We start from the raw sequence: 13,656 nt of genomic DNA, 5'->3' as shown, positions 1-13,656 counted from the left end.
TCAGGGTCATACGTCACATGAAGACTAAAATAGTTCCAAAGACTAGATCTGAATGAGGGTGGGGGAGATTCAATTTGCCATGTTGCAACAAGCTTAGCTTCTATCTTGCTAGCTTGCGCTGCGCTCGACAGTGCAGCTTAGGCGGAGTAGTCGAACGCAGATCCACTGAGCTGTCAACACAGACAGCATCGTCAGAAGAAAAGTTGATAAAATAAATTAAAAATTTTGTATTGTTTGATACATATGCGTACCGAACCGAAAGCACTGTATCAAACGGTTCAATATCGATATCGTTGCACCCCTAAGAAATATAGATTACTGTGCAGAGAAGTTTACTAACAGCACTTTCAAAGTCTGTACTTCAGTTTTAGTGAGTTAGATTGTGCTTGTTACTTAGCACTGATTATCCGGTTTATGTATTTGTTATGTGCAACTATTCAATTTATGGATCCCGTTTGCTTAAGCAAACAGCATTGGTGGCGGTTCTTGCACGTTAACTGATAACTTGGTACTCGTGTTCCAGATGCCCAGTTCCATCTTGTAAAATCAAACTCGGCGACAACCACAATGGCGAAGTTGTAGTTTCAAAACAGGATTTTACAAATCGATGGGTGACATCACAGTGGCTACAGTCTGTACTATATAGTATTTGGTAACATCCCAGTAAGTATAATTTACTTTGCTCTTAGTTGAGACAGTTTAGAGGGGGAACTGCTTTGAAGAAAATGTGCAGAGATTTCGATGATAGTTGCAGACTATTATTTACCCGATGGTGGATGAGGAATGATAAATTTAAATGCCTCAGTCTCTTAAATAATGAAATAAAATAACTGAAACACCTTTTAAAATGCTGAAATTTCTGTATTTCTGATAGGATAATCCTGAAAGAAAGTCTGACTTTTACAGTGTAGTAAATAGATAAACCAAAACTGAAACACTGTGCAGAGTCACAGTGAGTAAACGCATCAAAATAAAGCTCAACTATTAAAAAGATGTTGTTTTTTTTAATGAAATAACTACGCCACCACATTGAAGTCCTTTCATATTTCTTAGAACAAGGGGGCATTTAAAGCTTCAAAGAACAAAAACACATGATTTTCTTCCAAGTTACACATCACCCATGTGACTTTCAGGCAGGATCCTCCTTCATGCAAATCCACAGTTAGACTTGAACAATAAGAGATTTGTTATATGCAAGAAATTGGCTCTTAATTCTACTTAGGAAGAATTTCTGTTTCATTTTATTATCACTTGGAGCTCAGATGCAATCACAGTGCTTCTATAAATATAAATGTATATTAGAAGGTTTGAAAACGGTGCATGAAATATAAAGCATTTTAATGGTCAAACGTGTCATATTTGCATAAGAAAAACTATTGATGTTAAAAGGATGTTACCGGAATGTGTTGAATGGGTGTGATTATGTTGACTTTTCCTCATTGCTGGGAAGGTTTCACCTGAAAGTATTTTTAGATCACCTCTGGCACAAAATCTACTCTTTCCGGTTTCGTCATTTACGGTCAGAAGACTGTTTTTATCACTTGTAGTTGAATGATCAAGTCGCAACCTTTGTGGCATGAGAAGCCAAAAGAAAGAGGAACTTTTGTGGTTGTCTAACTGGTATTTAAACAAGCAAGAAGATCTTGCTGCATTAAGGTGCAGAAATATTTAAGGATTTTTTTTGTTATTCACTAAGATGTGCGTGCTTTAAAGGGACACTTCCCACAAATTGTAAAACATCGTGGTATTTCTTCTGCCCTGAGTGTTAATAATAATCTCCACAGACGGTAAAAGGAATTTTGTTTTTAATTACGGTTTAGTCTACCTTTTAAAGAAATCATACCTGTTTTAAAATCTGACATTTAAAAAAATATTTTTTTAAGCAAAACCAAATAAATGTTAGTTTTACAATTTTTGTGTCTTACAAAAATGTAAATGATTCTTTTGAATTTTAGGGTATCATTCTGGGTTTGAGAAAATCAAACTTAACATTTATCATTGTTTTTTTTTTTTTTTTTTTAATCTTCTCATAACCCTTTTATATGGGAATCTAACTAGATGATAACTTGAAGGAGGATTTTTTTTATTTTAAGTTCTTTGAATGCCCTGAAAACGTTATTCCCACTCAGGGAAAGGATAAATGATTTGTGACTCCTTAACTTATGTGATATTATTTGTTTACTTAACCAGGAGTTATAGATCAGCATAATTACTCATTTCAGGCAGCGTGTTGGTGCAGCCCAGTTAGCCCTGTCGCCTCATGGCAGGTAGGAGTCTGTGTGGAGTTTGTATGTTCTGCCTTTATGGGTTCTCACAGGTTTTCTGGCTTCCTCCTTCAGTGCAGAGAGATGCATATTAGGTTATTTGGTGCTTGGAGCTAGAAAAATGGTGGTAAAGAATAAGGGGTATAGCACTGTATGGATGTATGGTTAAGTGCTCTGAGTGGTCAGTAAGACTAGAAGACTGCTGTATAAATGCTACTCCATTTCCATTTTGGGTTGTTTTTCTGGACAGCTGATGTTTAGATTCCCGATATTCTCACTGGTTTTGGTCTCTTAATGGCCTCTGAGGGGGAAAAAGTTGATCCTGTAGCTGTCTAGTGGCTCACTGTGTTCAGCAGGTAGTCACTAAGTGTGTGAGTCTGCCATTTAGTGATGAACAGGTAGTTTATACACAGATGGCTCCTTTGGTTTTTGAACAATGATACAGTTTTTGAAGTTTTTGCCTCCGTACACCACCACAGCTGATTTTAAGAAACAGTCAAGATGAGATTCAAGCGCAGGCTTTCAGCTTTACTTCAAGGGTTGTTTTTATTGTTTAGAAATTAAAGTATTTTTTTTCCTCACAACATCTTCTCAAGTCAGTCGAGTTGTGGAGGTGGCCAGAGTCAAGAGATGTTTTGTGAATGTAAATACAAAGGGCTTACAAAAAAGATGCGCACCACTGAATGCATTCAAGAACAGGAAGCCCAGATTAGGCTTTACCAGAAATCATCAGAAGGAGCCTGCCCTGTTCTGGGAAAGACATCCTTTGGACAGATGAGGCCCAGATAAACTTATAGTAGAAAGATGAGAAGAGTAAAGTACGAAAGGAAAAGGTATTCATACTTTGCCATAGTCATGTTTCCAGTGACTTCCAGTAGAACCAGGCCACTTACCAGGATGAATGAGGTGTATTGGACTAAATTCTGTGCTCAAAAAAGCAAAGAAATTAGATATTCTTCCATGGCCCCATCAGTCACCTGATCTCAGCCCAATACAGCATCCTTCAGTCTTTAGGATAACCCTGCAAAGTGTGTGTGTGTGTGTGTATAAATACCAGTCCATCAGCACTATAAATGATTTCATAATGTCACTAAAATGTAAAACATGAAATTCCTTATGTTTTGTTTTTTTTCTTTTCTTTTTTTAAAATTACTGACAGTTGGGAGATTTTTTTTTTTTCCACCATAAACACTGTTTCCTTTTCTTATTTGTCAGTCTCATGATTGCACTACAACTGCTTTCTTTCCTTGTGCCCCAGGCCAGGTGCCTGCATGTGGCTACAGGAAATGTAACTCCCGTGAATACGTTATCATTTCCTAGTATCAGCTCCCGCCCACATAGACTTACACTCACATTCACTGTTGGGATTCCTTATTTGTATTTTTTTTTCTCTCCTTTTACCGTAGGCTCGCATCAAGACTGCACAGAGGCGGGTGGTGATGGCCTCCCTCTATCTGGGAACCGGTCAGCTGGAGCAGGAGCTGGTGAGAAAAGTGGCATTTACGCAAGCATGTGCGTGTGTGTCTCTATGTTTTCACAACACTAGAGAATTTAGTTCTGGGCAGGTGAGAACAATACCATTACTGGCCAGAGATGCCAGAAAGTATGAGTCAGACTTCTCTTCCAGGACGCCCACTGCGTGGTTTGTTCAGAATGAAAATGTACTCCAGACCAACTACAAGGAATGACCCCAAAATGCAAGGGTTTATGGGTATAAGGAGACCAGCATTGGCATGTGACAGCCTGCTGTACTTCATGCTTGAAAAGCCTAGCATAACAACATTAACCCAAAGCAAACCACAGTCTGGAATGATGCTCGTATTTGGCGTTTTTTCATGTTTTTTCAATCTGGTACAAGCAGCAGTGGAGAGGGTGAAATACAGCAAAAAGGCACAGACAAGCCAGCATGCTTAATTACAGTTAAAAGCATTGGGATCAGCTGTGAGTGCTGCCAAACTCTGTAACCTCTGTTAAGATTCATTATTGAGGAAGGGTACAAGAGGTGATCGAAGAATAACCACACCGATCCGGCCGGGTGAAGTCAAACGATGATTTTAATGAATACACGCGTGGGAAGACACTCTGTACGCAGACAGCCAGTAGTCTTCAACTTAATCAAAGCATGAACAGATATTTTATAGCATCAGGGTTTGTTTACTGACGCCCCTTCATACGTCACAGACACATTTTATACATAGATCAGATCAACATCATCATGACTTTTCACCCAGAAAATCATCTCCTATTTTCATGGCTTGGTACTTTCCGTTCTTATCTTAAAATGAATTGTTCCTCTTTCTTGTCGAGACAACAAGAAACGGTTCCTCTTTTACCGAGACAATTTTGTAGTTACAACCAAACATAACTAACCTCTTCCTCTAAATAAATCTAATTTAAAGTGTGTGTGTGTGTGTGTGTTGACCTCACATGCTCTTTCTCAATTCACCTGTTGCACTTCTGACCTTTTACCAGACCAGAAGCTCACTGAGACTATGTGTATGTCTTCTACTAAATAAATGTTTTAATCAAGAACCTCTACTAAAACCTTAATATAAAATGATAAAGCTATCTGTTACATTGTTAAAGCCTCGTCTTAGCCTGCGGCTCAAAATAACTTCCTGCTTCTTTCTGCATACAACTTCCTGTCAGCCTGCAACTCAGTCTTTCTGAAAGAGACACTGTCTAAACCTTGGAATGCAATATCCATGCTGCAAATTATATTATTAATGCAATAACAATTATTTAACAATAGCAGTAAAATAATTTCCCTCCTCGACACTCCCCCTTTTGACCTCTGAAAACCAGAGGTCACAATACATTGTGTCCTCACGCAGACCCTTCTCTGGTGGTCTCGAACCTCGAGATCTCCAGGATCCTCGCCCCTCCTGTGGTCGCCGAGATCAGTCTTCTGCAAAGGAAACAAAACACCTTTTCTTGCATCTCCCTAACTTATCCTATCTGGGACTCTTTAATTAAAAGCATGATCCTAATTATGCTCTTAACTTATTGACTTGTATTTATGTATACTCTTCAACGTTACTCATCACTTTAAAATCCCTTTAAGCGCTGGTTTCACGTCCGGTTGCTCGCTCTATTTTCCCTTATCTGATCATCAACATCCTGTGCACAAATTGTCGCTGCTGCAAGTTAATCTACTCCAAAAGAAAACAACCACTTTAATCAATTAAGTTCAAGCATATAAGCAATTACTCCTGTATACATTTCATCATAGCTAAATGCTGCCTTGAAACAACTCCTATGTGTTAACACTAACTTCATTTTAAAACCTCACATTTCCTATGTTATCACCTGTTTTTGGTATAGCCTTTTTATTTCATTTTGCTCCCTTTAATGTAACAATACCTCCTAATTCTAGTTTATCAGACTTAACCAAAATATATGCTTTCCTTCCTCTTTGGTCCTTCTTTAAGTTCAGTTAAAAGCTAAATGAATTTAAGGCCTTTTGCCTGGAATCAATACTGTCATGTGTGTTTCTTAACTCTGTGTCTGTAAGCGTGTGCAATCCTTCATGAACTCATATTATCCTCACAGTAGATTGGCTAATCATAGCGCTAGCCAAAGGCTCGTGACCCTCCAGAGACAAATTTGAGCCACAACTCCTTTAAAAGCACAAAATGCAATATGTATAAAAATCATTTCTATTTATAAGCTCCCCCTTTATCCTAAAAATACCTCCTATGTAATATCTGTATGTGTAAGCCTACATTATAACCACTACTTCTAGAAATCAAAAAGAAATCAAAGCTGTTCTACCCCTTCAACCCTCACTAATTTTCCCTCTAAGATTTATTCACAGCTTTGAAAAACCGGCATTGTACCTTCTAAACAGGATTCAGTTCTGTCATGGTCCTGGGCCATGTTGGCCCAGTATTCTTGGTTCCTTGTATTTTCGCTCCTTATTTAGGCCAGGTTTTCTGAGGTGTCCTATTGTGGTGTTCCCTAAGTGTTTTTTCCCTTTGTGACTCTTACCCCCTTGTGCCCCTCTGTGTATTTATGAGCTCTCGTCTCTCTTTGTGTTTATTCCATGTTTCCCCCAGCCTGTTATGTCTGTGTTCTCCCCGTACTTTTTCTCCTCCTGTCTGAACCTCTGTGTACTTCCTGTTTTACTTTGACAGTCTCTCGTCAGTATGCGTAATGTTGTGTTCACTCCTGCCCTGTCTCGTTATGTTTATCAGTGTCACCTGTGTTCCCCACCTGTGTGTAATCTCCCTGTGTTCTCTGGGTGTATTTAAGTTGTGTCTTCTGTTATGGTAGTTGCTGGTTTGTCTGTGTTGTTTCCCCTCGGTCTCCCTGCGTCTCGTTTCTGGTTTGTGTTATTAGCTTACCCAGTTTAGGTTTCCGGTTTCTTGTTTTTCCACCAGTGCTGTTTTGTGCCCACCGTTGTAAATAAATATTCACCTGCACCAGAGGTGCCGCCTTTTGGGTCCTTTTCTACAACTCCACACGGCTTGCCTCGCAAACCGTGACAAGTTCACTTTTAATCCTTTAACCTTAACTTAAAAATAACAGTTTCAGTTTTACCATATCCAAATGATCAAAAACCCAAAAGGTCCTAAAATGATCCTAAATTATTAAACAATTAAATTATTAAACCCTAAACCCCCCTTTATCTTGATACATTTCATGTGTCAAGATACTATACAAAACTTAAAAATGCTCAGTTTCCCCACTCATGATCCAATCTATGTCATAAAAATAAACTTAAAACAGAACAGTTATCAGTCATGTGCTTCTTCAAACAATGATAACTGAGTTACATCAAAAAATATTTCCCCTTTAGCATTTGGCATTCTCCCAACAATATACTATAATCCCATAATCTAACCCCAGTCAACAAAACAAAAATTTTTCTGGTAAAAGCAAATTGTTTATCCACATTTATTCATCCTCACCTTCATCCAGTCACACATTCACTCACATGCAGTCACACCATGTATTTGCTGATAGTGGAGCCTCCCGCATGATCAGATACTCCACCCTCAGCAAAATGAGCTCCGTCATTTTTTATTTTCCATAGGAAAATATTTCTTTATGCTTTTGGACTGGATTGACTCGCATAAAATCCTTTTTACAGGGACTTACGACCTGAATTGTCCCCAGGTAGCTCTCCTCAGCCAATTGTAATCTGGAAAGCCGCCTTATATTTGCTCTTCCCGAGAACTTTCAGCGCCGTTATTCACTGTTGCAGGCCTGCTTAAAACAGAAATGAAAAAAAAATAGAGCTGATTGTTAGCTCATAAAAACAAAACAAAATCACCTGACAGGTTTTCTTTAAGTGCACTGTTACAAAATAATGGGCCCAATTTTAGACATGTCCATGTTTCCTAAAACTCCCTCTATTAAAAACAAAAATAACAACAACAACCTACCTGACAGAATCAACCCATCACCACAACAACCTTAAACACACAAATCTTGCCACCACATAATTTCACCTCCTCAATACACCAAAAGTCTCATTAAAACCACTCAATTTGCACACAAAAATCACCCCCTTATACTCTTAAATTCAGCATAAGACCCCTTACGACATCATATAATCACTAAACTATAAATTTCCTACCCCAATCTGCACTTCTCGTCTCTGCTATGCTTCCTCTTCCTGAAAGTCACAGTCACACACACACTCAGGAAGTTCTTTCGTCACCACACACTCCAGCTAATTTGCATACTGAATCATCTCTCAAGAAGCTGTAACAACAGAAACATATGTTTAAACATTCCCAACTCATTAAATCATTTTATTTCTTCCAACAGTGATCACTAGTGTTGATCACTCAGTACGAGAGCACTCCTAAGTCACTCTTTTTTAAAACTACTTTAATCCCTTTTTCGTTTTCATAACTCCCTTTGTCATATGGCTTATTCTATTCCTCAATTACAAACTCAAATGTATTTTATTAAGCATTCACACCCTTGTATCATTCATACAAAATAGCAAGCTGTTCTTCATTGCCTATGTTTGTGTTCTTAGCCAGGTTTAATCAGTGTCTATGCATTAAACTCCATGAGCTTGTCTTGTCTTTATAAGTTTAATGCATTTCCTGTTTGTGTGTGTGAATTTGCATATGGTGCTTTTACAGTGTGTCAGACTCCTTCATAATTTTGCCTTTAAACAGTCAATTTTCTCCTCCCCAACTTTACTAACCCAAATTCTGATTTCCTACCTTAAATAGCAGCATTCCTTGTCCTCAGCCAGAAGGTAGGGCTCCACTTGCCACTTTCCACCTCCACCCTAGCCCAGCGGTCTTACCCGTCAGGTCCGAGAGTATTCGTGACTGTGCCTGCCTTAGGTTGTCCCAGGGTTTCGAGGTGGGATCTTACCCGTCATGGGCTATCCAGCCTTCCATACTCGCCTGATACGGGGCCCAAGTGGGCAGGGGAGGGAACACACTGGCTCTGGGAATTAAAGGAATGTAAGCTGCTTCCTTCATTGCATCTTATGTTAAACTATCTCTATAATAAGCTATCTCAATTCTGACTCCTTCCCAGAATAATTTCACATATGGCACTTTGTGTATGTGTGTTTTCTATTCATTAATGTAATTGTCAGTTATTTTCTCTCTTCATTTTACTTTATTTATCTGTTTGTTTGTAACGTTCTACTTTAGTTCTACTAAACCTTGATGTAAAAAACAATACTCCCTTATTTCACGCACACACTCTGCATTTTGCCTACGCACACACTTCTCTCTCAGACTTCCTCTGTTCACACATCACCTTGCACTCACTCTACTATCAACTTTCATAGTGTTATTATTATTTAGTATTTTGTACACCTCACACAGAATCATTCAAATCGAGTACTCACAGCATTCACATCACAACCTTCAACTTTCACTTTCGATCCTGCAAGACGCAGAGATGGACATCTCCTTCACCTAACATAAAACTAAATTACCATATCAACATACAATTACTGAAATTCAAACTCAAATACACCATCTGTTTTAATAAAGTCAAAGAGTAAACAGGTGTACCAAGTGTATGTACTTATGTGTTTTAAACTGAAAGAAAAAGAAACTCAAACTCTCATAACATCACTCATGCATCTCTTAAATTAAAAACACTTTCAAACTTTAAAACCTCCTACTTTACATCACCAAAGAAATACCTCTCACACCTTCATTCATCATTCAAAACCTTCTAGTCACCGCATTCACACTTAAACTGTGACTAGAGTTGAAGAATATAACTCAAAACACAATTTCCTAAGAGTATTTTAGACATGCTTGTCATAATCAAAAAAGCAAGTAAAAAACAAACAAACAAAAAATTGAAACCTCCATTAATTCTCACCGCACACACAAGAAATTGAAAAAATAAAACCCACCAGCAGCTAATGCTGGAGAACAGTTACTACTGAAAGTCATGTGTTAGTCTTAAGTATATACAGTGCACTCAATATATTTATATATCTACATCCAAACTCAGTCAGTTACTATGCATCCCCTACGGCAACTCAAAACTTTATTTATAGTCCTTTACTAAACATAAATGGCATTTTAAACACACACTCAACACTGTTTGCAGCAGTATTTGTAAAACCAACTGTGGCTTAAACAGTTCACTGCTTACTCATTTGCATTTTCACTCACACACACCGTCTAAAAATAGCAGCAGCATTGCCTCAGACTCCTTTCACACAGAGATCTCTTATTACAAAGACGTCTTATATTTACAACTACTGTCAGATCTGTCAGCTTTAGCGCCTAACCAATTTAGACAAATTTAAAATAACCGCCCACCAATTAACCAGTATCAAGACTTTAACTGTTTCTGGCCTCATTTCTAAAATCCCTAACTCAATTTAAAAGCGTCAACCAACCCAAACTTTGCCTGAAGCTCTATTTTTGGCATTTCACAGCCAAGGCTTACCTCGAAGTGTTAAGTTAAAGTTACACGCCCGAAGACCAACTTCTCCTGTCCAAAAAAGCGCAGATACCGTTGCAAACGGTAAGGAGATTCTAACTCCTAGTTATTCTGGAGTGCCCCAAACTCCACAGTGACCAACTGACTATCCCTCTTCGAGGACAATGTCTAAGCGTCCTTGACATTGGCAAGCGTTACCTCTGAGCACTGCGCTTCCTAGCAGACTCGAACTGCCGTTCTAGAATAATTTATAATACTTTGAAACAACAATCAACACCCGAAACAAGTGTATAACTGAGGCAGGTGCAACCTAGTGGCCAATTTGACCGCTCAGGTCCACTCTTATGACCAAATTTGGACTCTAACCAACACAATAACCAATTCCCTACCAACTACTTGAGACTCTAACTCAATTTCTTTGGGACTTCAACCCATTATTTAAACTTTTCTTATCAGACTCTTAACTACTTTCATTTCTTCTTAGCAGAACTCTAACTGCTTCAACTCATGAGATTTTCATCAAAATCAAAACAGACATCCACCAGTAACTTCAGTGAGTAGACTTAAATTTTATCATGTCCAATTTGGCACACTTTGGAAATAATTCAACAGGTAGTGCCTTACCTTTTGGATAAGCCGGCTTATGCCCACTCACTTAGACCACTGGAACTCATGTCTGCCCGTCAGACCACCCAAGACCACCAAATTTCTCCATCTAAACCTCCAACTCTCCTTCCCCAATAACCGGACGAAGCCCCCAAATGTTAAGATTCATTATTGAGGAAGGGTACAAGAGGTGATCGAAGAATAACCACACCGATCCGGCCGGGTGAAGTCAAACGATGATTTTAATGAATACACGCGTGGGAAGACACTCTGTACGCAGACAGCCAGTAGTCTTCAACTTAATCAAAGCATGAACAGATATTTTATAGCATCAGGGTTTGTTTACTGACGCCCCTTCATACGTCACAGACACATTTTATACATAGATCAGATCAACATCATCATGACTTTTCACCCAGAAAATCATCTCCTATTTTCATGGCTTGGTACTTTCCGTTCTTATCTTAAAATGAATTGTTCCTCTTTCTTGTCGAGACAACAAGAAACGGTTCCTCTTTTACCGAGACAATTTTGTAGTTACAACCAAACATAACTAACCTCTTCCTCTAAATAAATCTAATTTAAAGTGTGTGTGTGTGTGTGTGTTGACCTCACATGCTCTTTCTCAATTCACCTGTTGCACTTCTGACCTTTTACCAGACCAGAAGCTCACTGAGACTATGTGTATGTCTTCTACTAAATAAATGTTTTAATCAAGAACCTCTACTAAAACCTTAATATAAAATGATAAAGCTATCTGTTACATTGTTAAAGCCTCGTCTTAGCCTGCGGCTCAAAATAACTTCCTGCTTCTTTCTGCATACAACTTCCTGTCAGCCTGCAACTCAGTCTTTCTGAAAGAGACACTGTCTAAACCTTGGAATGCAATATCCATGCTGCAAATTATATTATTAATGCAATAACAATTATTTAACAATAGCAGTAAAATAATTTCCCTCCTCGACACCTCACAGGATGATGGATTACTAGAAATGTGAGTCAATACGATTTTATTTTCAAGCCTGGGTTTGCTTGAAATTGGACTCGATGAACTGAAGTGCATGCAGTGCAAAAATGTGAGTCTGTTCTTTGGTTTAGACAAAGGAATGCAAATATCAGGTGCAGTTTCAACGTAAAGCCTAGATACACCAACGCAGCCCTGATCCCAGGCTCGGCACAGACTAGATGGTATTCGGTCACGCCTGGAGAGCATATTTACTTAAGTTGTGGTGCAGCCAGTGGGAACAATCTGATATTTGAGGGCAAGGCATGTTTATCTTGAACGTGCTATATGCAAAAGTTATGCAGCGTGCTTATAGTTGTAGATTTTAGGCTAGAGTATTTTGCTTCATGCATTTGCACTTGCAGATAAGCTTTCCCGTTATTCTTTTTGTTTATAGGAGGCATTAAAGAGTCAAGCATTGGACAAGAGGATGGCAAACTAGTAAACAGATATAAATAATACAGGGTCCCCTGTCATAGGGGAAAAAACGGGGCACAACTTAGGCAGACGACAACCACACACACACACAAGCAAAGAACATAGTGCCACACAGGCAGGTTTGAATCCAGAACCCTCTTACAGTCAATGCTAACAGCCAGACCAGTGCTGGTCTTCAGTATGATCCCCGCTCCACCAAACGTTACATTGTGCACAAAGCAGTCAGACAAGTACCGTTGGCCAAGCTGCCAGAACTCCCACATGGGGAAGCATGATTCATCACTACAGAGAACTTGTTTCCCAGTGGTTTGGTTGTGCTCAAGTAGCTTTAACCTACTAGTAAAATTAGTCCAGTATCCCCCAGATCCCATAGAATATGAATTAGTACAGTTTTAATGCAGAAAATCACATCTAGTGGTTTGGAAACCGACAGCAAACAAATCGATAAAGACGAATCTTGGTTATTTGTCCGAATATAGAGCTACGGTAGCCTACAGATAGATTACTCCATCAAAAATCAATGCGTGCCCCACCTGACACCCATCAGAATCTGCAGATTTATGTAATATGCAGTAATTTTATTATGTTTAATGAAGCAATGCGAGTTATAGGCCCCTCAAAGGACAGCAAATCCAGGTGTCGCAACCTAAAGCTAGAAGTTTCTGTTCAACACAGGTTTTTACGTTTTTTGCAGCCAACTTTGAGCATCAGTTTCATGGCATATATCAAAGTTTAAACAGCAGAAATAGAGCAATTTAATGTCTATGAAGTAGAGTAACAGAAGCAATCTTTAGTATCCTGAATATTTTATCTGTTTTCACAAGAGAAAACTTGAAAAAGTGCATTTTGGGTCACTGAATAACACTATGAGGGATAGCTGGTTGGTCAACACAACTGTTAACATATAAAAACTCTCCTTTTTTATTTTATTTCCTGGCCATGGTTTCCTCTGTGACAGAAGTCGATGTTAAAAATGCACATTTTGGATTAAGCTTAAGGAACCTTTAGCTCTTAAAAGTCTTCAAATCATAAAGATAAAATTTTTCCAGGTGTCATCAAATGCAGTAAAGCTTCTAGGTTTTTAATTTCCTCATGAGACCCCCCCCCCCCCCCCCCCCCAATCTCTCTGCTGCCCCTCCTTTATCTGTCAGGTTGAATTGTTTCCTGTGCGAAACATGCACAAAACTTAAGGTTAACTTAAAAAACATAAAAGGAGCAACATCTCCTCCATGGTGTGTGTCTGCAGGCCTGGGCTAAGTGTGCCTGCTTAAGATTGACCGCAATAGAGGACTCTTTGTTTTTGTTTTTAAATCTACATTTAATAGTATTAGGCGTTTGAGGCAGTCTTGCAGAGAATGATAACAAAATGCTGGTTCTCAGCTTCACAGAAATAAACAGTTTTTTCCTTAGAGCTCCCACTCATTGTCAGATTTACGCCTCAAGGAACTTCCA

The 13,656-nt window shown here is 38.8% G+C and overlaps 1 protein-coding gene across 3 annotated transcripts in view; it reads left to right on the top strand.

The window, feature by feature from the left end:
* pgs1 (phosphatidylglycerophosphate synthase 1) overlaps positions 1-13,656 on the top strand; it is a 51,153-nt gene that overhangs the window by 17,188 nt on the left and 20,309 nt on the right. For all 3 annotated transcript variants that reach the window (XR_003273212.1, XM_026178326.1, XM_026178327.1), the window contains exon 3: positions 3,671-3,748. Coding sequence is in view for 2 of the 3 variants with exons in the window: in XM_026178326.1 (XP_026034111.1) it covers positions 3,671-3,748 (78 nt within the window). In the remaining variant the exon portion in view is untranslated. The remainder of the gene's footprint in view (positions 1-3,670; positions 3,749-13,656) is intronic.

Source organism: Astatotilapia calliptera, chromosome 8, assembly GCF_900246225.1.
Source record: "Astatotilapia calliptera chromosome 8, fAstCal1.2, whole genome shotgun sequence".
NCBI classification, from domain to species: Eukaryota; Metazoa; Chordata; class Actinopteri; order Cichliformes; family Cichlidae; genus Astatotilapia; species Astatotilapia calliptera.
Note: the sequence above shows the minus strand (reverse complement) of the source record. Positions and strands in the feature narration are given on the sequence as shown.